General features: G+C 36.4%; 1 protein-coding gene across 2 annotated transcripts in view; it reads right to left on the bottom strand.

Moving 5' to 3' along the window:
* The window catches only part of CACNA2D1 (calcium voltage-gated channel auxiliary subunit alpha2delta 1), a 421,781-nt gene that overhangs the window by 32,925 nt on the left and 364,884 nt on the right, over window positions 1–23,972 (bottom strand). For both annotated transcript variants that reach the window (XM_013944009.2, XM_067316841.1), the window contains 8 exons: window positions 22,690–22,779; window positions 19,564–19,632; window positions 17,623–17,697; window positions 16,111–16,185; window positions 9,014–9,085; window positions 8,033–8,104; window positions 3,755–3,816; window positions 1,431–1,507 (listed from right to left, as the gene is read on the bottom strand). In XM_013944009.2, the coding sequence (XP_013799463.2) occupies window positions 1,431–1,507; window positions 3,755–3,816; window positions 8,033–8,104; window positions 9,014–9,085; window positions 16,111–16,185; window positions 17,623–17,697; window positions 19,564–19,632; window positions 22,690–22,779 (592 nt within the window). The remainder of the gene's footprint in view (window positions 1–1,430; window positions 1,508–3,754; window positions 3,817–8,032; window positions 8,105–9,013; window positions 9,086–16,110; window positions 16,186–17,622; window positions 17,698–19,563; window positions 19,633–22,689; window positions 22,780–23,972) is intronic.

The raw sequence follows: 23,972 nt of genomic DNA on the forward strand, positions 1-23,972 counted from the left end.
GATTAACCACATACTGAAATGTGCATGAAAACAGAAAAGCACTTTAGATCTTTTTTTTTTTTCCTTTCGCTATGGCACCCAATGATAATGGGAGAAATCCTGAGATGATGAATACAGAAGGGAATGTCCAGTAGGAATAGAAATATAAGTGAAAAAATATCAACTGTAGTAAACAGAAGGAAATTGAGCAACAAGAATATACTTGCCCTTTTTGATTGCCACTATCCATCAGAAAGAGAAAGCAGGGAAACAGAAAAAAACAGGGTAAAGCAAAAGGGGTCACAAACCAATATTTTATTCAAACAGCCCCTTGAATAAAAATATTGTGCATTGATAGATCAAAGGTTCAATTTATGTACAGCTGTAGTCTGGAAAAAAGACAAACATCTCTGAAGACTGAAGAATATGTCCTTGCCAATTCTCTCTCAAGTACCTTCTATATACTGTGGCTATTTCAAGGGTCTGTTTTGCAGGTTATATTGACATAAGTGCAAAACCAGATGATCTAATCCATAAAGAGAACCATATTCACTCACTAAAACTTAATTTTAAACTACTCACTATTTGACAAAGTTACAAAATAAAAACACAAATTCACTTTTTAGTAAAAACTTGCCATATTCTGTCTCATATCCAGGAGGTGATGAAAGAGGACAGTGACTTACTGCTAATCAAAAACTAGGAGCCTGTCAAAGAGCTTCATAGTGCTTTTCTAACTTTGTACTTATCTACATATTTGGTCAACTTTATTGTAAAATTCAGATAAAGTTAAAAGGATGTGATGTGTTCTATTTTGTCTATCCAGATTACAGTTAAACTACATCTAATAAACAAAAAGCTTTTGAATACTCACAAGTATCATTTCCCATTATCTCTCCAGAATCTGTAAACGGCTTGAAATTAGTCTAATCCAAAAATATTATCGCAAACATCCACTAAAACTATTTGTAAAGCGCAACATAAAAAAGCAGCTGCAGGCCAAACCAAACAACACTTTCTCATTAATCTATTTCTAAAGGGCATCAGAGCTAATTTGCTAGATGTGGCACTGTAACTGCTGCAAAAATAACAAAAGAAGCTTTGCTACTATCATCCAAATCATAATATTTAGCTAATAGAATGAGAATATTAGTATACAGACCCTTAAAATGACAGCAACAGAGGATACACAAAGCAATGATTCTACAGGTACATAGCAAGGGGGAAGGGGTTGCCAGTGAAACCGGGGTACCTACACATATTCTAGCTATGTAGAATATTTCTTGTACCTTGGATGTTACAATGGATTAGAATCATTGCTGCAGATTTTGGGTACATCATGATAACATTAGTGAATTCCACAAATTTTATGAATTTTAAACATTGCATTTTTAAGTAAATCTGAGCCTTGGCAATACTCGACAAAACCAGGCAACCTTCACAGTACTTACATCTGGCTTGAGTTATTGGTTCTTCTATTTTGGCTTTAATATAATAAAAGCTGTATGATGGTAATACCAATGCCAAACTGCAATAGAAACGAGGCAAGTATAAACAAAAAATGAAGACATAAACAATTTAATGGAGAACCCTTATGCTTTTTGAAGCAGTTTTCTAATTTCAGCTTTTATGTTCTTTGAAAGCAATTAACAACTTTGGAAGCTGGATCATTGTGAGATGAAATAGTCATATAGTGACACACTAGCCCCATATTTTCTAATAGATACAAGTAGGTTCATACCAGTCTTGAAGTTCCCAGAGTTTATTTTCATTCCTATTTATGCATTTAGGCATAAATGCACTTCTTTATTGGTAAGCAAGGAATTTCCTTTATGGACATATTATTCCAAATAGTAAACTACATGATTTCTTGAATCTTCATCACATTTGGCATCACAATGTAATACATGTCAAAGTGGTCATTAACTGTAAAAAACAGTGTATAGAACTTCACTGATGTGCAAGCAGCATATGCTGACTGGTTGTCCTGTTACTGATAAGACAGCTATATATTATGAAATATATCTTACAGTACTTGAATTCACATTACCTTCAAGAAGCAAAATGTTTTCCTGAATGATGCAGTCACCACTAATAACCTTTGAACATCACATTAAGATTTGCAATGCATTTACAATATAACTCCTTTTTGTTTATATATATATGCATTTATTAATTACAGGGCTTCTTTTCACCACTAAATTCAATACACATGTATGAAAGGTTAGCTCTAAAAAGGTATGTGAAGGGCAGCAGGTACAAATCATCATCAGAGATGTATCATCATCTCCCACATCACAGCCTGAATATTTGCACTCAGTTTTCATGACTATAGAACTGCAATGGGTTCTAATGGATAGCTACAGGAATTAACATTAAAACAAGTTGCACAACCGGGCCATAAAGGAGATGACCTTTAACAATACATTTGCCATTTAAACAGAATGTAAGTAAGATTGCTGAACATTTAGTGATAGCCTTCTACCAATTCTCCTCTGGGGAAATCAGTAGCAGTTTACCTGTCATTAACGGTTATTGCTAACAGAAATTGCTAATTAAAATCTATAATTTTATATTTAAAGGGCTTGCTGCAATGTGACTTCATGGATTTATTGCTGTATCTCATGCCAGGAAGCTCAGTAAGAACTAAGAAGTCATATAAATCAAATGTGTTTCTTTTCTGATTGCTAGATGGCATACCATGAGTAAAAAGATAAACTTCTTTTCTTACTGAATATAAAGACAGAAGCAATTCAGCAGAAAAACAGGACTCTGAATAAAATATAAAGTCCTACATTTACATTCACTTGTTAAAACTAATTTTGTTTGGTTTTGCCTACAAATTAATGTCTGCACTCTCACTGGCTGTATGTCTGTAGAGTGCAAAGCAGCAAAGAGAAGCCAGCACGACTGAGGACTATTGTGACGACCACAGCAGAAATATTACTTCTCTAAAACACTATATACGTATAGCAATAAAAAACCTTGCTTTTAATTCTGCATTATGCATCTAAATTATTACACCAACAATGATGTTTTTAATGACAGTATGATCAGATTGGCAAGGTCCGGCAACCTAAATTGGACACTGAAGACACAAAAAGTAGATTCAGTTTTACTACCATCTAGAGATACTTAGTTTTGAGCTAGAGGAGTTTAACTTTTCTGGGACTTGGTAAACCTTTATTTCTTCTGGATGCTATCAAGTTGCCACTTTCCCTCTGATATCACAGACTTGTGTGGTTAAAAAAAAAGTTCGACATAATATATGCTGTAATACTGTATTCAAGTGGGGTATACCTTTCACTGTTACTTCAGTTGTTCTTGCTGCCATTCACCATATGATTTTTACATACAAAGCAATACCAGTGCTAGTTAGTTAAAAACTAATCACAATTAGATACAAATTTCGGAGGAGGGATCTAAGAGAAAGTGTAAATCAAAAAACAAATTATACTGTGATACAGAAAGTAGGGGACAAACTAAGATTCTTCACATGAATCATACACTCCTCCTATCTGCCTACTGAAACACAGTAGTGGTAATTCTGGGTGAAGGACTGAGGGGCTGGTTCTGAGACAGAGCAACAGTTCTGAGCAATAAGGGTTTAAACAAACCCAGGAAAATCTGCAGGCCTCAAAGCAAGATGATCCGATTTGCTCATTGCCCTCCTGACTTAGCTAGCATAGCAAATGTAACACTAAAAATATTAACCAAAATAAACCCAAAAGATCTTGAATTAAACAAAAGAAGCCTTAGAAGAGAAATCAGTTACCTGTAATCAGTGCCATTCACAGCCGTCCATGTATATGTTCTGTTTCCTTTATCAATATATCTCTACAAAGCAACATGGTGAACAAAGAAATTATTAACTCTCACAGTTCAACAATCACTTCCTTCCATTAAGAAATAGAGTGTAAAATCCAGTGCAAATCTGTTGGAGTTTACTTATTAATTGGGATTTATTTATTATCTATTATTTCATTGAAAGTATGAGTTGAGCTGCAACTGTTTTTTTTTAAACAATCACCAAAATTATATAATGCAAAAGAATGATCTGCATCTTTTTTATTGAACATTAAAAAAATCTCAAATACAAATTTAAATAAAATCAGACATAAATATGACTTCTTATTTTCCCTTTTACATTTGTTAGCCCAGTCTATACAAACTTTTTCCTCTTTGCTTTAAATTAGATAAAAGATGTTATCTCCTTTATGGATTGTTTTGCAGTTAAACAACAACAACAAAAACTCAGTTATAAAAGTAACCCTTTCTAAGCAACTTTTTCACGACAAAACCCTTTGCCTATTCTTTCTATATTGCAGTACCAGTGACTAAATGTACATTTGACTCTTATCTGTAGGCACAGCCAGATAGTTCTGATTGTATAATCATTTATCTTCATGCTAAACTTACCCGTGTTACTAATCTCATTAGGAGGTTATTCTATTTGGATAAAATTTAGCACAGAAATAAGTGCTTATATTTAAATAACTTAATACACTAAGATAAGTTTTACCATTCATTTTTTGGTGTAAAAAATGACAAGACAGACACAGTCTCACAGCTCCCCATTGATTTAATCATTATTAATGCACCTGGCTGAAATAGTTTTAATCGGTTTTCTAAGTTGAAAATTACTGGTTTATGCCAGCTGTGGCATATTATTATTTTACAGTCAAAGATTTATAAGTATGCCTGAAATAAAGTCTGTGCAGCTGTTGCATTGCAACATTACAAGTAACAGTGAAAGGTACCACAGGTGTATGTCTATGGTTTTTCTTTCCCTGTGCTAAAATAAAAATGTAGAAATGACCACTGTTATGAAGAAAAGATGTTTTTTTAGGACATTTATGATTTGATACCCTTTCACTACCTGGCTGCTGTTTTTTTCAGCACAGCAAGACAGGTGTAAAGAATTTGATAGTCATTTTGAAAAAAAAAAAAAAAGCAAGCTTGTATTAGTGGCTAATGTTCTGATATATTTAGTATTTAAGGTAAAAATATGGCTGAACAGATTCCCATCTAAGCCTATTTATATTTAATAACGCAGCTGTACCTTTATGATTACATTTGCTCAAAGACAACTCAGCAGATCACACGTCCTCCTACGTCTGCTCCCATTTACCTTCGCCTGTGTTACTGGGCTGTCTCACACCATCTCACCCTCAGATGGTCACTGCCAAAGAGCACTACACCCGCTACTGCAGTTTTCGGGACCTCTCACCACCGCCCACCCTGGCTGCCTGGTTGCGGCAATGCTTTCACTGCTATGGCATTTCCTCTGAGAGCTGGAAAGCCCCCGAGGCCTCGGGAGACTCCAGCACATCCCACCCACGTCTGCCGCGAGGCCCGTCTCTCTGTGATCATCGCCCAGGACACCGCTTGGGCCAGCTACAATACCAAAGGAAAGCAATGCGAACTTAATACAGAAAGCAAAACAAAAAGGACATTAATTTCAAGCCCCAAGACTGCAACTGTCAGCTCAGAGCAACTGACCACATCAGCCCTTTTGATAAGCAAATACATGAAGTTATCAAGTCTTTAGTATGCATGGCCCATGCACAGCCCACGGTCTGAGCAGCGCTACTGTGGCTCCGGCAGCCTGGAGCTGGGAGGCGCTGGGGCTTGGAGCCATCACCACTGGCAGCAGTCTCTGGCTGCTCCCTTCTTCCCTCACAGGGCCCAGAGCAGAGGAAGAAATCTGGGGGTCACAATGTGAAGGAAGGTGAGGGTTAAGTTCCCTTTCACCTTTGACTGGGCACTTTAAACAGCTGGGAACAAGAGACTTGAGATTACCTATTTAAATATAGTTTATTGAGATCATGAGGCTCTGCAGACACAAGGACTGTAACTTATGGGTGTGCTTTGCACCTGGGCAATGTAAGCATGTAAGTAAGGTTTGAGACTTCTCTTCCTTCAGGGCAGTTAAGTCCATTTCCCTCATAGAGGCTGAGGTAGGAAAGGATGACTCTGCTGCCTACATGGTTACATGATGACGATGATGATCATCATCTTTTAGCTAAAATCGTCTGCAGTCACATTTCTCTGTTTGCACTGAAGTTGAGGCTAGATAGCCGATGAAGTTCTTGCAATTTCTGAGTGGGGATATTAGAAGGTACACAGCGTACAACACAGGCCCCTCTTTAGACTGAGTCTGGTGCAGGAGGAAGAGGCCTTAACTCCTGCAGACGCAAACTTCACGCATACCACCAGCCTATTTCTCGGTGTCCATGGAATCTCAAAGACTCTGCAAAAGTATTCCATGGCAGCATTTCTTCAACAAGGTCATAATCTTGTTAGCAGGGAGCAGACTGGTATGTAAATTTTATCAGCCTTCTACATAGGTGAAGAAGCATGGCAAGTAAAGCCACTGACATCCTCAATGACACCCACAACTCGGGGATGAAAGATGCCTCTGATGGATATGCACAGTTGTGAAGATCTTGAGTATGGCTCCCTGTTCGTAGCGGCACTCCTTTTAAATTCCACCACCACCATCAGCATGCTCGATCAAATTCAGGGTGGGCACTGAGAGGCTGAAGGATGGTCATGAGACATGCATAGCCACTAAGCATACTCCCAAAGGTCTGTGGTGGAAGCTAGTGACCATGAATATGACACTGTCAAACCACAGTGTGTATGAATTGACGTGAGAATGTTTCAGAAACTTCAACTTCATTTTCAGCCTCATCTACCAAAGATAACACGGACATTGCCATTGATTTTCATCCCTCAGGTAAGTTTCTATTGAATTCAATACAAAAATAGAGTGGGACTATGGTGTTTTTTTGTTTGTTTGTTTGTTTTTTGGTACTAAAATGAGAATAAGTTTATAAGAATCTTCCCTCATCCCATGCAAAACTGATTCAGAGGACTGGTAATAGGAACCGCTCAGTACTGGGGTAACTTGGTGTAATCTGACCAAGATTTAAAGCAGAGTTTAAGAGTCACTGCCATCTAATAGATATTGAGTAGAATATAAGTACTGAATTCACATTTTTTTAGCAGAATTTAAAAAAAAACCCTCTGAGGACTTATTCTGACTTCCTATCAATTTAACTCAGTTGGATTCTGTAGCATATGCCTCAGGAGAATAATTTTTTTCCTGGAGCATTCTGCCATTTAAGTATAAACATAGCAGAACTGTTGGAGAGAGCAAGGTTACTGGAGACCAACAGGGCAGCTAATACTACACATGAGAAATTAATTGCACACACTCTAACAACTCTGCTTGGCACTGTTATGGTGTGCATATATACATAAAGGTTGTGTACTGTTTGTTTGATGTTTATTTTTATGTTCTCTTCACGTTTCTTCTGATAAAATGTTAAACTATCCCTCTTCAAGCTATTTTACTTTCAGAATGCAACAACCTCAGAAGGCTATTGTGGAACCGTAGCAGTGGGACATACTCTGGCCGTAACTTCTCCACATCAGTCATTAGTAAGAGCATACATGCAAGGGTCCATATCAAATTTGAGTATTTCTTATTGCTAGGAAACAGCTCTGCCTTATTAGAGCAAACCAGACCAATCTTTATCAGGAATGAAGATTTTGGAAAAGGAAATTAAAAGAACCAAACAAGTTATTTAGAAAACACAAGTACATAATATAACTGTAAGATTAATTTGCTTATCCCAAATGGTCTTCAATTGCAGGTTACAAATGTTATAAAAAAAAAATTCCCACTAATTTGTTCCCATCCAACCAAACTATAAACTAACAGTCCCATCCTCATCCACCTCCCTAAGCAAATTATTTTGTTTTGGGATTCATGTAAAGAAGTAGGCTGGGTCTGCTTTTGGGGGAACAGAATGTAAGACCTCACCAACAGCTGCCTCATTAATGATGAGCCAAAGAAACTGAGAAACAAACCTATCTCTTAATATGTATGCAATTCCGCTTACTATAATCAAGTAAAAAGAGGAAATCTAGGAGGAAAAATATAAAATGACATTACAAACTGAACATCTTTTCACCATTTCATATTATTTTTCTGTTTCTGATTTTTCCTATAAATGGCATAGAGCCTGTGTTTCTTTCTTACCTCATCTTGGGACTTGACCAATGTTTCAAATGTTTTTTCTCCACTTTCTCCATCTATCATTTTTTTCCGAATCTATAGGCAAGAACCAAAAAAAAAAAAAAAGACAAAAAGACAAATGCAAGCAAAAAAATTAGAACTAGGTGTTCCATATAACATATGATTAACATTTTCAATGATTCTTTTATAGAAATTCAAAATAGTAATGCATTTGAAAGTCATGGCTTTTAAAAAAAGTTTATTATTTTCTGATTTTTCTAATTAGAAAATAGAACTCGCTGAATACAAATACATACTGAATTATTAGACTTATGAAGCACCAATTCACTTTGCATAGCAAGACCATCATATAAAGCATACCCTTGACATTTGGTATTAGAGTGAATATGATTTTGGGGGGTAAGAGGAATGAATTTTGTCTAGCATTTCTAGTGCTTTCCTGCACATCTGTGTCATTTTGCCTCAGTCTGCTGTAACTTGGAAATACATAGGAAATCACATTGCTGCCAACATTTTATATAACTTAGTTCTCAGTTCTTTTTTTTTTCACCACAGTAACAATGCACCACTTTGCATTAATAAGAGATAGGAAAAATAATTTTTAAGTATTTCAGGTAATATATTGATATGTTATTTAAAAGTTACCTGCTTTGAAAAGTTTTAGAAAACAAAACAAAACAGGAATCCCACATAGCAAAGAAAATTGATACTTATAATTTAAATAGCATCTATGGTATCTTTCAAAATGAGAGGAGTAAAATCCATTGTCTTTGCCTAAGAAGAATATTGGGACTTAAAATCATTTTTAGAAAATTTTCATTATAACTTAATCTCTCTATAAACTCATGATCTTGAACAATTTCAAATTAAAATTTATAATGAAGCAGATTCCCATTCAGAATCTAGAACATTTGTTGCTTTTCAGTGATCATGCAGTGAAATAAAATATGCAGCAAGAGATTCAAAGTAACCTGCTCGTCTCACCTCAACTTTAATATCATTTTCCAACTCAGCATCTAGAAAATCCAGCGTAACAGGCTCCTGGGATTTAGGGTTCTGAAGCAGAAGATATTAAACGGTCAAATAATAAACAAGGCGTACTGTAACATTACAGATAGGTTGCTGGAAGTCATTCTACGCCCCTCATTTCAAAGTAAGCTATTTAAACAGGCTTACTTACCCTTCTGCCTCTAATCCCTCACAGCGCAATGACTTACGAGAGGCCCTTTCTCATTTGTTTCATTTCGTTGAATGGAGAGGGTAACCGGACAAGTGAAAATTAGATTAACGGCAACGGCTCGTGCCTGCCCTCAGCCTGTCACGGGCGGTGGCGGGGTCGGGAGCGGCTGGTTTGTCAGGGACGGTGAGGGTGGGAGAAGAAGGGTCAGGACGCGCCGGATACCCGCTCATGCTGCCCCCGGGCGGGAGGGGGAAAGGTTGGCCGGGAAGATGGGGCAATTGCACCCTAGCACAATTTTGCCAAAAGCAGACTACACGCTTGCTCTTATGCTGCCTGGCTGACCTGGGGTTCAAGACTTAAAGAGGCAGCCATTATAAGAACGGATTTGTCGCTTACAACTAACGAAACGTCACGTTTATGGTCGGCATTGCAGGAGAGCCCAGAGCGCCTCCGAGCTTTCAACGGTTTGCTCGCTCAGCTGAGCACCACTGGAAAATGATCTCATAGTGCAGAACAGAAGAGGAGCAAAGCCCAGGTTTATTGCTTTATTCTGACGGAAAATAATTTGCTCTGTGTAACAGGACAGTTCATATATGACAGGATCTCAAGGCCTAGTTTTATCTGTAACTCAGCACTGGTTTTGGTATGATCAGCAACACAAACATTGTTATCGGCTGACACTATTCTTTCAAGACTACCGCAATTTGTGATAATGACATCTTTTAAGGGATTTCAGTGATTCAGCTATGGTATTGTATTCATTGAGTAGATTGAAGTCCCTTCTTTCAAAACCATGACTGCATTTTCTTTATTCTAATAGACTACAGTCATTACAGTTAGACAAGACACTTTGGCAATCACTGCATGACAAATGTAGGTGTGACTATTCTACCGAATAATGCAAGCAGGACACTCTTTTAATCTCAGTTTTACATATTTATTTCCAGTTTATAATGGAAGAAAATCATGTCCTGAATAGCTGGCAAAAGATGCCTTCAGGTAATATTCTGGAGTATTAAGAGCTTAATTGTTGCCCATATAAAAAGTAAAGCCCAGGACTTTAATATAAAATAGTGTAAAAAAATAGAAGATTATTCCTTTATATTTTTGAGGAACAAAAGTACATGCTACTGGATATATGGAATTTTTCATTTTCTTAGAAAGTAAGTGTTATTGTCTACTATGAGAAAAAAGTATTCTCAGAAAGAAAATATACACTGGAAATATTCAAACAGAAGATTCTGACTTTTTTTTTCCTAACTCTCTACTGATAACTGCAAAGGAATTTGTATGTTCTTATTTATATAGGATAGATAAAACTAGTAACTTTAATAAAATAACACTAAGATACATACTGTAAAAATTCAATGCAATTTATCTTTTGTTATTGAGTGCTTTTTTCCCCCAACAAAACCACACTCTTAAAATAAATAGCGAAAGGCTAAAATGTAAAAATAAATAAAAAAATACATTTTCTTACATGCAATGGATAATGAATAGCATGGTCAAACCCAAACAGCATGCATGAAGGCATTGCCATGGCAGAAGAGGCATTTGTGAAGTTCACATTCCATTCCAACACACAAAGGAACAGAGAAGAAAAGAAATGGTAATAAAAAGAAAAAAAAAAGCCGTCACATCAAATCAAGGTCAAATATTTATTTCAAATGATAACCTGGGTTGGCCATAGTTAAGGAGTCCCAAAGACAAAACAGTCTGTCAAAATCCAAGTACACATTAACTGATTCTTATAGTTTACTTTCAGAGTTACTTTATACCACCACACATTCTTTATAAGGAACTTAAGGCTTTTTTATAGATGAGGAAACTAAGCATAAACAGACAGATCATGTGATGTGCCCGAAGCACAACAAAATCTGTTAAAGATTAGAACAGAAAACTTAATTCCTAGCCCAGTACTTTAAAGGGAAGACTATTTTTCCCCGCTATATCTTTTTCTCCAAAGAATGTGTATTTACCAGTATTTGGGCTCCATAATTTTCTCTTCCTAGGTTGCCATTTTGTGGGATTTATTCCAAGCCACGAAGAAACAAACTTACTGCTCAGTTTGCTCTTCTCTTTATCCAGTCATGCACACAACATGACTAAAATAAGCACAACACCACTACATTTACCAGCACAACTTAATAAAACAAAACAGAAGTAAATCACTAGCAAATGAAGCATGCAAATAAAGGGAGCGCGATCAATTTCTAGCAGGACAAGTAAAGGCAAAGATCTATTACTTCAATGACAAATCAAGAAGGAAACAAAGAAAGAAAGAACTGGTGCAGCAACATAAAAATAAGTTAATTAAAATGCCTTGGTTGGGCGCTTTTGGGAGGTCAGTATTCTCACAAATGCTATGGAAGGCGTCTCCCTTCATGGTGTGAGGTGCAGAAGCCTAGCTCTTATTCATACCTGGCGTGTTAACGGAGATACGGGCCATTAGGCTTTTTTAATACATGATGGTAATGCCCGATTGGGCTGATTTGAGAAAGCAGCAAAACCCTGGGTGCCAGAGGGAGGCCGCGCGTGGCCAAATTACACAGCGGCACCCCCAGGGGCCAGGCCCGCTTGGAAAACGGAGATTTCCTGTGTTCTGGTGCTGCTTTCCCCAGTGCGTGATGCATGAATCGAGTCCAGAGATGGTCTTCCAGGCGCGGTGTGAACACGGCCGCTGGACTCGGCGAAGTCATTGACTTGAATGAGGTCAGGGCTTCACACCATGTTTTTACTGGTGTTGCTATGCAAGCCACTGGCTTCTGCATTTTAACACCCTGCAGTATATTCCCATATGTGTGAGACACTAGCATGGTGTACTGTATTTAATTTTGTTATTTTGTTATTTTGCTATTTACATAGCTAATCTATTCCCTTAATGATTTTTCTGTTTTCATTAAGTGTTTTCTGCTCAGGGACTGCATTACATAAATGTTATTAATTGCCTTTTCCCTGCTGGGGTTGATAGCAGTTAATCCTCGGTGGAGTTGGGCTTGCTAATCAGAGAAACCTGTTGTAAATAACAGATGAAACATATGCTCCGACTTCCACAGAAAAGACTGCAGAGCTCATTCGAATTCTGTAAAGTTATACAGCATACACTGTACAATAACACTTGGCAATAAAGTTGTACGAATGCTCTTCTGGACTTGGGTTTACGCAAGCAAAGCTAGCACAAGTAGTCTCTTTTTTTTTCCAGTCTTCAAATTCTTTTCAAAATCTGAGGAATAATTTTTACAGCGCAGCTCTAATTAGCGCCTATTAGTAAAGCACCATAATTTAACGGAATGCCCTTCACTACCGCCAATAATATGTTTTCTATTATTTCAACAAAGAAGGATGCAAGCTTCATGCTTTGGAAGCTGTTTGTCAGAGTAAACAGTTCCCTAGTTAGATTTTTCCTAGTAAGCAGGGCAGAAGCTTTCTAATTGTATTTCCAGATCTATGCACTCTAATGCACTAATCACCTCCATCCAAAGTTACCTGTACATTGGGTCTCCTTTTTCTCAAATTAACTTTTGGTATGCCCACACCAATATGCTGAAGTAACAAAAAAGCAGTAATTTATATTTTTACACTATTAGTAAACAGCCCAGTTATAGCACTGAAGTCTTCCCTCAACATCTATAATGTCCAGCGTGCACTTTCCTGGAAGCTCACTTTGACCAAGAGTTTGAGCTCTTTGTCAGAATTACAGGTTTTGTCTAGGCAAACAGAAAACAGGCATATGCAAAACAATGTGAATTAAGTTAACAGAGCTCCTCATCCCACATATTCTGCCAGGATTGTAAGACAGAAAAAGAAGAGTGTCACTTTTTGCTGACTGTTACTTCTTCTCTTAAAACTAGCTCTCCCCTTAGTTTTCTTTTAAAAACATAAACCATAAGACAAAATACTGGACCCTACTGAAGGCATCTGGATTTTTATAGTTAATAATAAAAGGATTTGGAGCAGAACCATAATGAAAAAGAAGGAAAGGATGTCAATCTTTAGAAGAGATCCAGAAATTGAACTATTTGCTATTTTCAAATCCAATCTAAAACTAATCATGTTAACACATGCTCAGTGCAAACTAACTCCACTCATTTCAGTGACTACATTTATTTGGTGGGATATCGTCTGTTCTCTCTCAGGACAATGGGGAAACATACTCACACACACACAAAAAAAAGACAGAAAAATGTAAAATTAAATATGTATTTTAAAAGGCAATATAACTAATCCACCAGTACAACCAACTTGAAAAAAAAATGCTTATTTTAAGTAGTTTAAAACTATATTAAAGTGAAAGTTTAAAAAAGGCTTCCTATATTATGCTTTGATGTAGTTTTCATGCACAAATAAGAACATGATAGGAAAATTAATGTTTTTAATCTGCTTTGAACCTGCCTTTTGTTAAATTTTGTTGGTTGTGTAACCAACTTAAGAAGCTCTGAGTTTCAAGGGGCTTTTTTTGTGAGATGATACTGCAATAAAATTTCTCAAAATGTTAATTGTGTTGAACCAGTTTTGATTTCAGGTGACAGATTTTAAGAAGGAAAGCAGAAGGCATTCAGAAAAAGGGACTATTGGCAGTTTAATACATCCTCACCTCTTCAAAGGTAAAGACGTAGTTATGTTTTAGTTTACATCTATTGAAAAATTGCTGGCAAAGAGGGTTAAGATCTTGTTAGTTAATAGGTTAACAGCTACCAGGAGATTCAACTACAATTAATATGACATGTTAAAGAAAGTCCATGAGGTCTAAATACATCTGTCTTTGTAGTGTACCTTAGTTTTAAAACGTAGTTCTTGTATCAGTCTGAATAGCATGCACCACCCCAAACAAACTGGGAGTGAAAAAGTCTAGTCTGTGTAACTGTTAATAACAACAATAACAATAATAATAATGCATATGCTTAATATTACATTTAGACACTATTCTAAGACATAAACCATAATATATCACTTATAAAATATCTTTTATTAAACATATTCCAAATCAAACATTAGAGAAGCATTTTAAAGCATCTCTGGACTTCTAAATCCTTTTAAATAAAAAAGTACCCAGAGAAACTGTGGCAATTAATCTCCTAATAAGGTATCTCAGTCTTTGCCTACATTTAGTTGGGACAAGCTGAGTTCTCTATTCTCTAAGGTTATTAGCTCACACTGCAGAATAACAGCACACGTGAGATTAACAGAATCCACATCCATCAGCTCTTCATGTGACTGTGTCTAAAATAAAACTACTACATTGCTTTAATTTGTATTCCTTCTGTTAACAGAGGGCTCTTTTCATTGTCATATAAGGAAAAGGTAAATAAACCACTCGCCATCCTCTGAGTTCCCAATAAACTCTAATTAAGAAAAGATTCAGTCAATAATGATGCAATTATTTGCTTGAGAATAATTTAGTAAGCTAAATCACCAAATCAAAACTTCCACTTTTCTTAACATATTATCAAGACCTAATGCATATTTGCAAAAACTGAAGTGCCTGTAAATTACAAAATCTATGAAAAAATATAATATATATAATTATGAAACCTATATAAAATCCTTCTTTTCCTTTATTCTTCTTTTTAAAAGGGTACTTTCAAAATCAGTCAAATGGGATAAATACAGACAAAACTGAAAAATTTCATCAATAGTTAGGCCTGAATAATTCTTTCTCTTCTTCAAAAGGATCTTCCCTCTCCCCCTCCTTTGTTACACCCTTGGCAAAAGACTTCAAACATATTCATTACTTCACCAGGAAATTAATTCACAGGACATATTCATAAAGCTGACTGCCCCTGGCTTGTGAATTAAATCTATCACTACAGTATGTAGCTGAATTCATCATTGCTTTCTCTGCCTGTCTATGACAGTTAAGCATGATGAAGTACTGGAAAAGGGGATCTGATATCCCTCTTGTAGCTATTCATCCTTCTGATGAAGGAACAAGAGAGGACAGTTGCACAGCCAAGAGGTCAATGATGCAGCCGGAAACTGTTTCTTATAGAATGGTGCATTCATATACTATGGACCCCTCAAGGGACATTTGCTGAAAGTATGGAATTAAAAAATAAAAGCATTTTGAAATATTCTGCTAAATATAAAATGGGTTGACATGGAGAAACCCTTAGCTAAAACTGATCTTAAAGTTCTGATTCGGGAAAAAATTGAATCTATTCATGTTGAAAAATCTCATCAAAGCCAAGGAGACAACTTGTTTGAGGAGACACGTGCTGAAGCAGCCTCTACAAGGTTAGGACTGTAGTCAATGGAGATGAAACCAAACTGAAATCTCTGTTTTAAATTTTCCTGAACTTTGGGAAAAACTGCATCCTAATCAGATCTAGATACAGATTTCACAGCTGAAACACCTTTCTCAAGCAGAACTGCTAAAAATCTAGCATTCTAGGATACTGAGTTCTCAGCTAGGTCCACCCAGCTCTGTAGCCCAGGTTTCAGCTCTCGTAAATAGAAAATAAGCAAAGAAACACATATGAAAGGACAGGTAAACTACTCTTAGTTTGCCTCTGATTTCTGAAGTTTTGTCACTATGAAAGTTCCAATTTCTGAAAAGAGAAAGCATCACAAAATGAACATGTTCACTAATAAACTCTTCAGTTTGCTTCCAGTGTATCTTGTAACATACCACAAGAATTACTTCAGAATGATAGTGCAGCTATCCCTAGTTCTTTTCTTATGAATATGTACATTAATCTACATATTTCACACATATATGTATATGTGTGAAATATGCACTTTTCTTATTTTATTTATAACCAAATTCCACAGGAGCCAAACATGCAACATTCTTGCCACCCCCACAACCAAGAACTGGCACTTTAGGCAGAGCTTAGATGTTTCTGTTATTTCTGACAACATCCCCACACAATAGTGGCTTAAATTAGTAGATTTTTCATACCTTTGGTTGGAGATTTGGATGAAGTAGCACATACCCATTAGGGTCAATTGCAAAATAGTATCCATTTGGGCAAAGCTGAAAGAAAGAAGGATTGTTTAGCATTATATGGCTCTTAGCAATAAAGAAAGATTATAAAATTGTTTTCCAACAACTGTCGGAATGTGGAAAATAAACTGTCTCAGGCATTATGAAATATGTGAGGTACTAATCTAGAAAATATATTTTTGAATGTTTACTCTCTTATAATCATAAACTCAGAGAATAGCTTAGGCTGATGGGACCTCTGGAGGTCATGTGGTTCCACCCTTTACTGAAAGCAGAGCTAACTTCAAAATTAGAGCTAACCTCAAAATTAGGCAAGGTTGCAAAAGGTACACTTTGAATAACTCCGAGCACGGAGATTTCACAACCTCCTCGGGCAACCTGCACCAGTGTTTGAGTGATTTGTGTTTTCATAGTGATTTTTTTTTTCCTTATTTCCAGTTGGAATTTCCCTTAACGCAACTATGTTGGTTGCTTCTTGTCTTTTGCTGTAAACTTCCAAGAAGAGTCTAGGTCCATCTTCTCCATAACCTCGCATTGGGTAGATGAGGAAGGTAAAATTACACTCCTCCTTTTCTTTTCTCCTTCAGTCTGAACAAACCCATCTTTCTCAGCTGTCTCTCAGTATGTCATCACCCATGTGACCCTTAACTGTCTCAGTAGCTCTGCACTGGACTCCAGTATGTCCAGTATGCCAATGTATTTCTTGTACTGGGGAGGTCAAAACTGGAATCAGTACTGCTGATGATGTCTCACAGGTGCTCAATACACTGCTGACCTTCTTCACTGTAAGCACATACTGCTGACCTATGTTCAGCCTTTCTTCCACCAGGACCCCCAGGTCCTCTCCTGTCTTTCCCCTGCCTGTACTGTGGCATGGAATTATTCTGTCCTAGATGCCAGACTTCACATTTGCCTTTGGTGAAATTCATCATACTCCTTTGCTTCCTCAGCTGTTACCTTCCACGGCAATGGATATTTTCTTAGAAGTTCCCTAGCTGGACATCTAAATATATAAAGCAATCCTAATGGGTAGTGCACAGACAGGCATGTTCATTTAAGAACCTTTCTATAAGGAACTATCCTATATAAATAATAAGTATTATTATTATTATTATTATTATTATTATTAGCTGCCATGATTGTGTACTGTCCACTGTGATATTACTTGATGGAACAGCAGTGCCATAGGCTACAGGACAAGGTACGGAGGTGTGTGGCCTTCAGGGCTGCTTGAATATACCCCCATGTAAAAGCTGGCTTTTACAGATACATCCCGATGGACAATTCACACAACAGCACAAATACAACTGGAAAGAAAACTGCCCGAAAATCTACAGCTATGGAAAAGAATATATGAAAAGAAGCTTGGAGTTGTTTTGACTTGTTTCCAGTCATTACTGTATGGCTTAAGAAAGAGCATGCAAAGAAACCACACATAAAGAGAACCCACCAACAAAAGCAACTCACTGTAAATCGGGGTGTCAGTTTTTTAATATCCTCCAGAGAGACATCAACTCCCATTACTCCAAGAATCAGCTGATTCTGGACAAGATTCCAAAATGTTAGAACATGGCTGACATTCACAATGCAGCGTAACTGCAAGAGTCAGTGAATCTTAATTTTGCCTTCATCGCTTGTATGCCAGATACTAGTTAAAAAGCTGTACATTTATTTATCTTTCTCTTCTGAATAGTTTGAATAATATCCAAAGGGATTCAAAATAATATTCAATATATTCAGGATTCAGTACGGAATATGCAAATTGCTTATCAAAGTGAATATCAGTTACTACACTCATTACAGCCTCTCTTGAATAAAAGAAAGAGATAATGCAGATGTTTGGATTTTAAGGTCTTTATTCTATCAAAACCTATAAATAAAATTGTTTTCAGAGGGAGATATTTTGGAATGCTAACAGCAAAGAGCAACAGACATTAATTGTATGAAGCTCTATAAATGATGGAGGAAATGGGCTGCAATGTTAATAATTTTATGTTGCTTTTCATGGAAACAACAAATGCAAGAACAAAACCAGTGAAAGTAAATGCAATACATTAATATTGTTACTGTTATATGTACTGTTTGCCAAACTGCAATAAAATAGTAGTACCCATATAGTGCTAATATTGCACCCTCTTGTTGAGACTTCACAACTGATATCCCAAAACAATAAACCTCTTTTGGCTATGGTATAATGATTAATTAAAAAAAAAAAAGTGACTATAATAATCATCAGCATCTGAAGTGAGAAACTCGGGGAGTTTCTTCACATGTACTTTCTTTTCCTACACAGCAAAGAAGGGACAGTCATTTACATAGTATCACCTCAATCCCTCCTCGTCCATATTAAAAAAAATTGGAATTTGTGTTGGAAGATGCATCATGTAGTGTGCAACATAAAATTCACGTAGAGACATAACAGGAGCAGATTCATATTTTTATGTTCCATTTTCTCCTAGACTGAGGCTGTTTTACTTCTCAGACAGCAGTTTCAGTGAATTCCAGGCATTATCTTGTAGATAAGATTATGAAAACCTTTTTTAATAGGAAACTAAGAGAACTTTTCTGAAAGCAAATAAAAGAAATGGTATTGATCAAACTTGTATTTATTCATTCTGAGGCTGTGTAATCTCTGAGAAACTGAATCAAAAAATATCTTGGCTAAACTTTTGCATTCTTTGCTTCTTTAAGGAGTAACTGTAATATGAAAACACATTTGTATCCAAGGTTTCAGTAAATCAATGTAATAGATGTAATAGATGACCTGAATGAACATGAATATCATGTCAAATGTATAAGATTTTATTATATACTATAAAACATATTCTAAGTCTGATTTTAAAAGAAGTAGCATTCTGATTTTGCAAATATATATTTTGATTTCACATCAGATAGTAATAGGGATGGGGAATTGTGTTTATTTAATACAATTTAATACAATTGTATTTATTAAATAATTACTTTAATACTGTACACAGAGTGATATTTTCTATAATCAATATAACCAATTCATTTAAAGTCTCAAATCACTGCCTTTTACCCTGAAATGTCATATTGTCAAAGACTAAGTTTAAAAGGAATAACTTTATTTGGGCTTCCTCTCTTGGAAAGGCCTAAATAATATTATCATCTGCTTCCCATCTACTGAGTGCTTAACGCAGTCCCGCTGCCGCGAGGTCACGCAGACAGACCAAGGGACGTCACGCACTGGAACGCAGACCTACGGCAGGGTGAGCTGCGTTTCCTGGTTCCCAGGCGGCTATCAGATAACTAGAGGTGACCCATTTGTTTCTGTTGCACAAAACAATAGGTAGAAAGCTTTCTATGGAATTACACATTTCTCAAGAAGTACAGAATTAATTTTAATTCAAATAACCGAAAGCATTTTTGCTAAAAGTAACAGCTTACTATTTTCCCATTTTGTTCTTTTGTTAGATTGAAGACAGGCAGAGTTCCAGTAATCACAAGGCCCAGCTCCTAGGAAATAATCACAGACAGAAGGGAAAAAAAGGCTTTTTAGTTTAATAACAAATATTGAACTCTAAGATATTAAAGCAATTCAGGGGTTACTGTAGCCAAACTAGATTGCAGTCTTGATTTTTAGTTTGTAAAAAAGAAAAATAATACTAATTATCTGCAGAAAGTTGAGATTACATTGTTTTGTGTACAAGTGTAAGAATAATAAATTGCTTTTTAAAAAATGGATGGTGTGCAACAATTGAGGATATAATAGTCTAATAAGACCTAAATGTTATGAAAACACATTAATACATATAGTCTTTGCTATACTAAGAACGTCAGTTAGTAGAAAAAAAGAAAAAAAAAGGGAAAGTCAAACCAAACTTGAAGGTAGTATATAGGAAAGCAACAAATACATAGACACAGAGGTAACATAGAAAAAATTAACAGAAATATCACCACTACTTTCCAAAGACTTGTAATAATGTCCAGTATCAGCTCTGCAAAATTACATAGACTCTTCTGCTAGGCACTACAGTGAAGAATGTGCACTTACTTGGGAGGATATAAGAAATTTGATCTACCTTTATTAACAGTGACAATACGTACTGATAATCTGATCCAGAAAACCATATGTTTAGATAGCCAGAAAAGGTTTGTCTTCCAGCCTAAATTGTCCACAGGCAATTCTACCTTTTTAGTACTAATGTTTCTTTTTACCTTCAAAAATTCCTTTCCCTTATTGATGCTTATTCCTCTGATGTATTTTTAGTGAGGATTCATATCACTTCTCTGCCTTTGTTTCATTAGAATAAAATCAGCTAAAATACTTTATTAATCCCTTTAACAAAATAAATTCTCCATATTCCCACTGCTGTAGCACCTGTTCCAACTTTAATCCGTCTTTCATGAGCTTAAGTTTGTATACCAAATGAAAGGTGATGAGATCAGAGTTAGCAAGGTTACAATGAGCAAGGTGAAGACAAGAAGTGGATTTTTTAGGGGAATAAGAAAAGGAAGAACTAGAGATGAACCAGAAGAAAAGGTAAGGAAGGCTATTTGAGAGAAAGAACATTAAAGAGCTACATAATGAAACAGGGAGGGTAAGAATCAGGGAAAGGAGAGACTTCCCCCCAAAAATCTATAGTTAGAGAGGACGGTTTCAAAATAATAATTGCAAATAAATTATGAATAAATGGAAAACATAAAAGCATCTGAAAATTCTGGGTTGTCTGGCAAAAACTAAGCCCAGAACAACACTGTTAATGAACTTTAAAGGCTAAGGGTGAGAAAAGAGGTGTGAATTGCCAAAAATACATCAATTTATTAAAGACGGTTTTGAAAGACAGCCTGAAATGAGCATAATTCCTCAGGATTTCATAACCTGCACCTGAACCTTAAACCAGGTTTCATGAAAAGTGAATGTCTCCTGTAAGCTGAATTAGAATGTGGCTTTGTGTAATACATTTTGCATTATTTTAGCATCCAACCCAGTAAGATAAAAAGGATAGAAGAAATTGCAGTGAATCACAAGCAAGAGAATGGCAAACCCTACATGAGGTTGCTTTAGGGAATTTAAGATAAAGAAACATTGTGACAAATTAGTCCCAGTCACAGATAAATCTAGTAAACAGAAAAGGCCCAAAAGTGAATTACATCCACTTTGGCCTTCACATCTGCGATGAGAAAGTCCACCCATTTCAGCTTTTATTTCAGCTATTAGCTTGCACTGATCTTTAGTTAATAAACGTATCAGTAGAAAGAACCTGTCTCTCTCTCTCTCTATATATATGTATTCACATGTGTGCATATAAATATACACACACAAATACATAACACACACAGAGAAAAGCTTGAAGAAAAGACTTTGAATTAACCCACTGAAAATGTAAAGCAACAAGAGAGAAGAGTGCAGGTATCACTCTCGTTTTGCTTAGTTAAGTAGATCTCTTTCTACTCCGGGCCACAGATTTAGCTTTGGCTTTAGGACAGGATATGCACAGAACATATGAACTTTCGTCATAACATCCTTTATGCTTCCAGTAAGAACCTCAACAGCAACCAAGAAAACATGGTTAATGAACTTCTGGCCACTGAAATTCCAAAGAAAGAAAAATCGGTTCCTCTGTGTCATGTTCTGCTCTATGATGCGTTGATAAAATTTTACAGTAATGCTGACAGGAAGAAGTGGGTTTTGACATGACATTAGATGACCATGTGAACTTGAATAAATACATGATTTCGGATGACCATGCTACAGCAATTTTTGCCTAGTTAGAAGTACTCAGAACAAGGTTATCTAAAGCAACAGTCTGGATTGCTGCTAATAATACTTGGCATTTCATAGTTTCCTGAATATGTTTGTTTTACAAGACCAAAGTGATAAATTCAGCAGCAAGAAAAGTGCTTCTTCTATCTTTTTGTTTATTTCCCCATTATATACAGTGTCCAATTAAAGCAATCCTTACCTTAAGCAATCAAGTAATTGTATTAACTATGATACTTTAAAGATCTGAGTATCTGAGTACAAAATCTGTACAGACACCCGGTACCATTGACAGATTTCATTTTGCCAGGCATGCTTAAAACAAACAAACAAACAAAAAGTGCTCCCATTGCATAAGTGATGATTTCTGCTGCAGCATAGGTAAAATACTGGAAAAGTTTTCTTTTTTCTTTTGTTAGTCTGAGGACAGCAGTGACCTACATATAGTGCATAGAATAAATTATGTTTCTCTGGTTAAGATTAAGGACACTTATGAGGATAACAGGTGAAAGCAAAGACCAGCATATTAGTATGAGCTGTTCAGAAAAGTGCCTCTACTGATGTGTACAGAAATGAGAAATACAAAAATATTATGTTTGGGATTGTAGGAAATTGAGTCGTCAGCACTGTAGATAATGGAAATTTACAATTAATTCTTTATTTTATAAATGTCCTCTTCTATATTCATACACCAAATACCTGCTTTACCAGTTTTACAGTTCTGCTTTACCATTTTGACAGGTTATGGACTTACTATGCCTTTCACATACAAAGATTCTTACTTTATCAGAGATAAATACAGATCGTACCAGAGCATCCAGATAGACATTTGTCCACTGGACCTGTTTGGCTTTCTCTCCAGCTAAAACCATTGGTCTTCCCAAAACATCCAGATATTCCTGTCAAAAAGTGTAATAAACTCATCAAAAGTAGTTATTAGATTGAAGTCCAGAAACAGCATAAAATATAAACAGTAATGAAATAAATAACATCAAAGTTCAACAGTGATATAATAATTTATTTAAGTATTTCTTTAAAATTGTACTTGCCAGCAACTCAGTCTTCAGTTTGCAGTACCTATTGCCAAGGCAATTCCTGTATTTCAGAGTCAGTTTGCCAGTCACATGAACCTTACAGATCTATAAACACTGTTTTCTTTCCAAGAAGTGAGAATGAAAATTATTTCTGTTCAAAAACTAGTTGCTAACAATGAAATTACAACTGGATCCCAGAATCTTCAACCCAGAAGAGGGAGCAGGCAGTGGAGGGTGAGTGGTTAACAGGTACGTTTATCTCCTACAGCAGGAACCTGCACAACTCCTATTGACACAAAACTTAAAAATTTAAAAGTCTGTAGTCCCTGTCTTCCTTTAGTCCCAGGGTGCAGATAAAGCTAATGGTCTGATGAGATGTCAGACTTCTGGTTTGGTTTGTGAGGGGATGTCGTGAAACTTATTTCAGTCTTCAGCCTTTCATATTTGTCTTAGCATATTAGTAACATTTCCTTTTGCCAGGCACTATCTGGAAGAGTGTAACAGAATCAAAGGACTTTCATTCAAGCCATTTTGTGCCAAGAATGTTGTGCCTGGCCTTGGAAGGACATAGCTACTGCTATGGTATTTCTTTGCTTTTCTGGACATCTGAATACATGGACTTTCAGACAACGACAAAGAAAGTATGCTCATCTACACTGCCAGTTTGGGTCACGTCATACAATCCCAGGGTCCTGCGTCCTTAATTATCTACACTCACGTCTGCCAAATTGCTCGGGCATCCTTTCCGAGGAGAACAACAGTGCCTCTCCCCAGACTGGCTGGATCCACCCAGGAACCTCTCCAATAAGCAGGATTGTGCGAGATCCCTGTCTCTGTCCAGCTGAGTGACCAGGTACTATTTTTGTAGGGTCATGACCTCACGTAGCCCTGCAGCCTTCTCCACACAATGCAGCCCCCTGGGATGATACTGTAGGACACACTAGGATGGCAGGAAGCAGCCTATGAATGTCTAAACACGTTATGAAAAATTATTAGAGAGCTGTATAAAAATTGTTGAAGTGTCTCAGGATCAAAGTAGGCTCATACAAGGCCAGGAG

Source organism: Apteryx mantelli, chromosome 1 (genome assembly GCF_036417845.1).
Source record: "Apteryx mantelli isolate bAptMan1 chromosome 1, bAptMan1.hap1, whole genome shotgun sequence".
NCBI lineage: Eukaryota > Metazoa > Chordata > Aves > Apterygiformes > Apterygidae > Apteryx > Apteryx mantelli.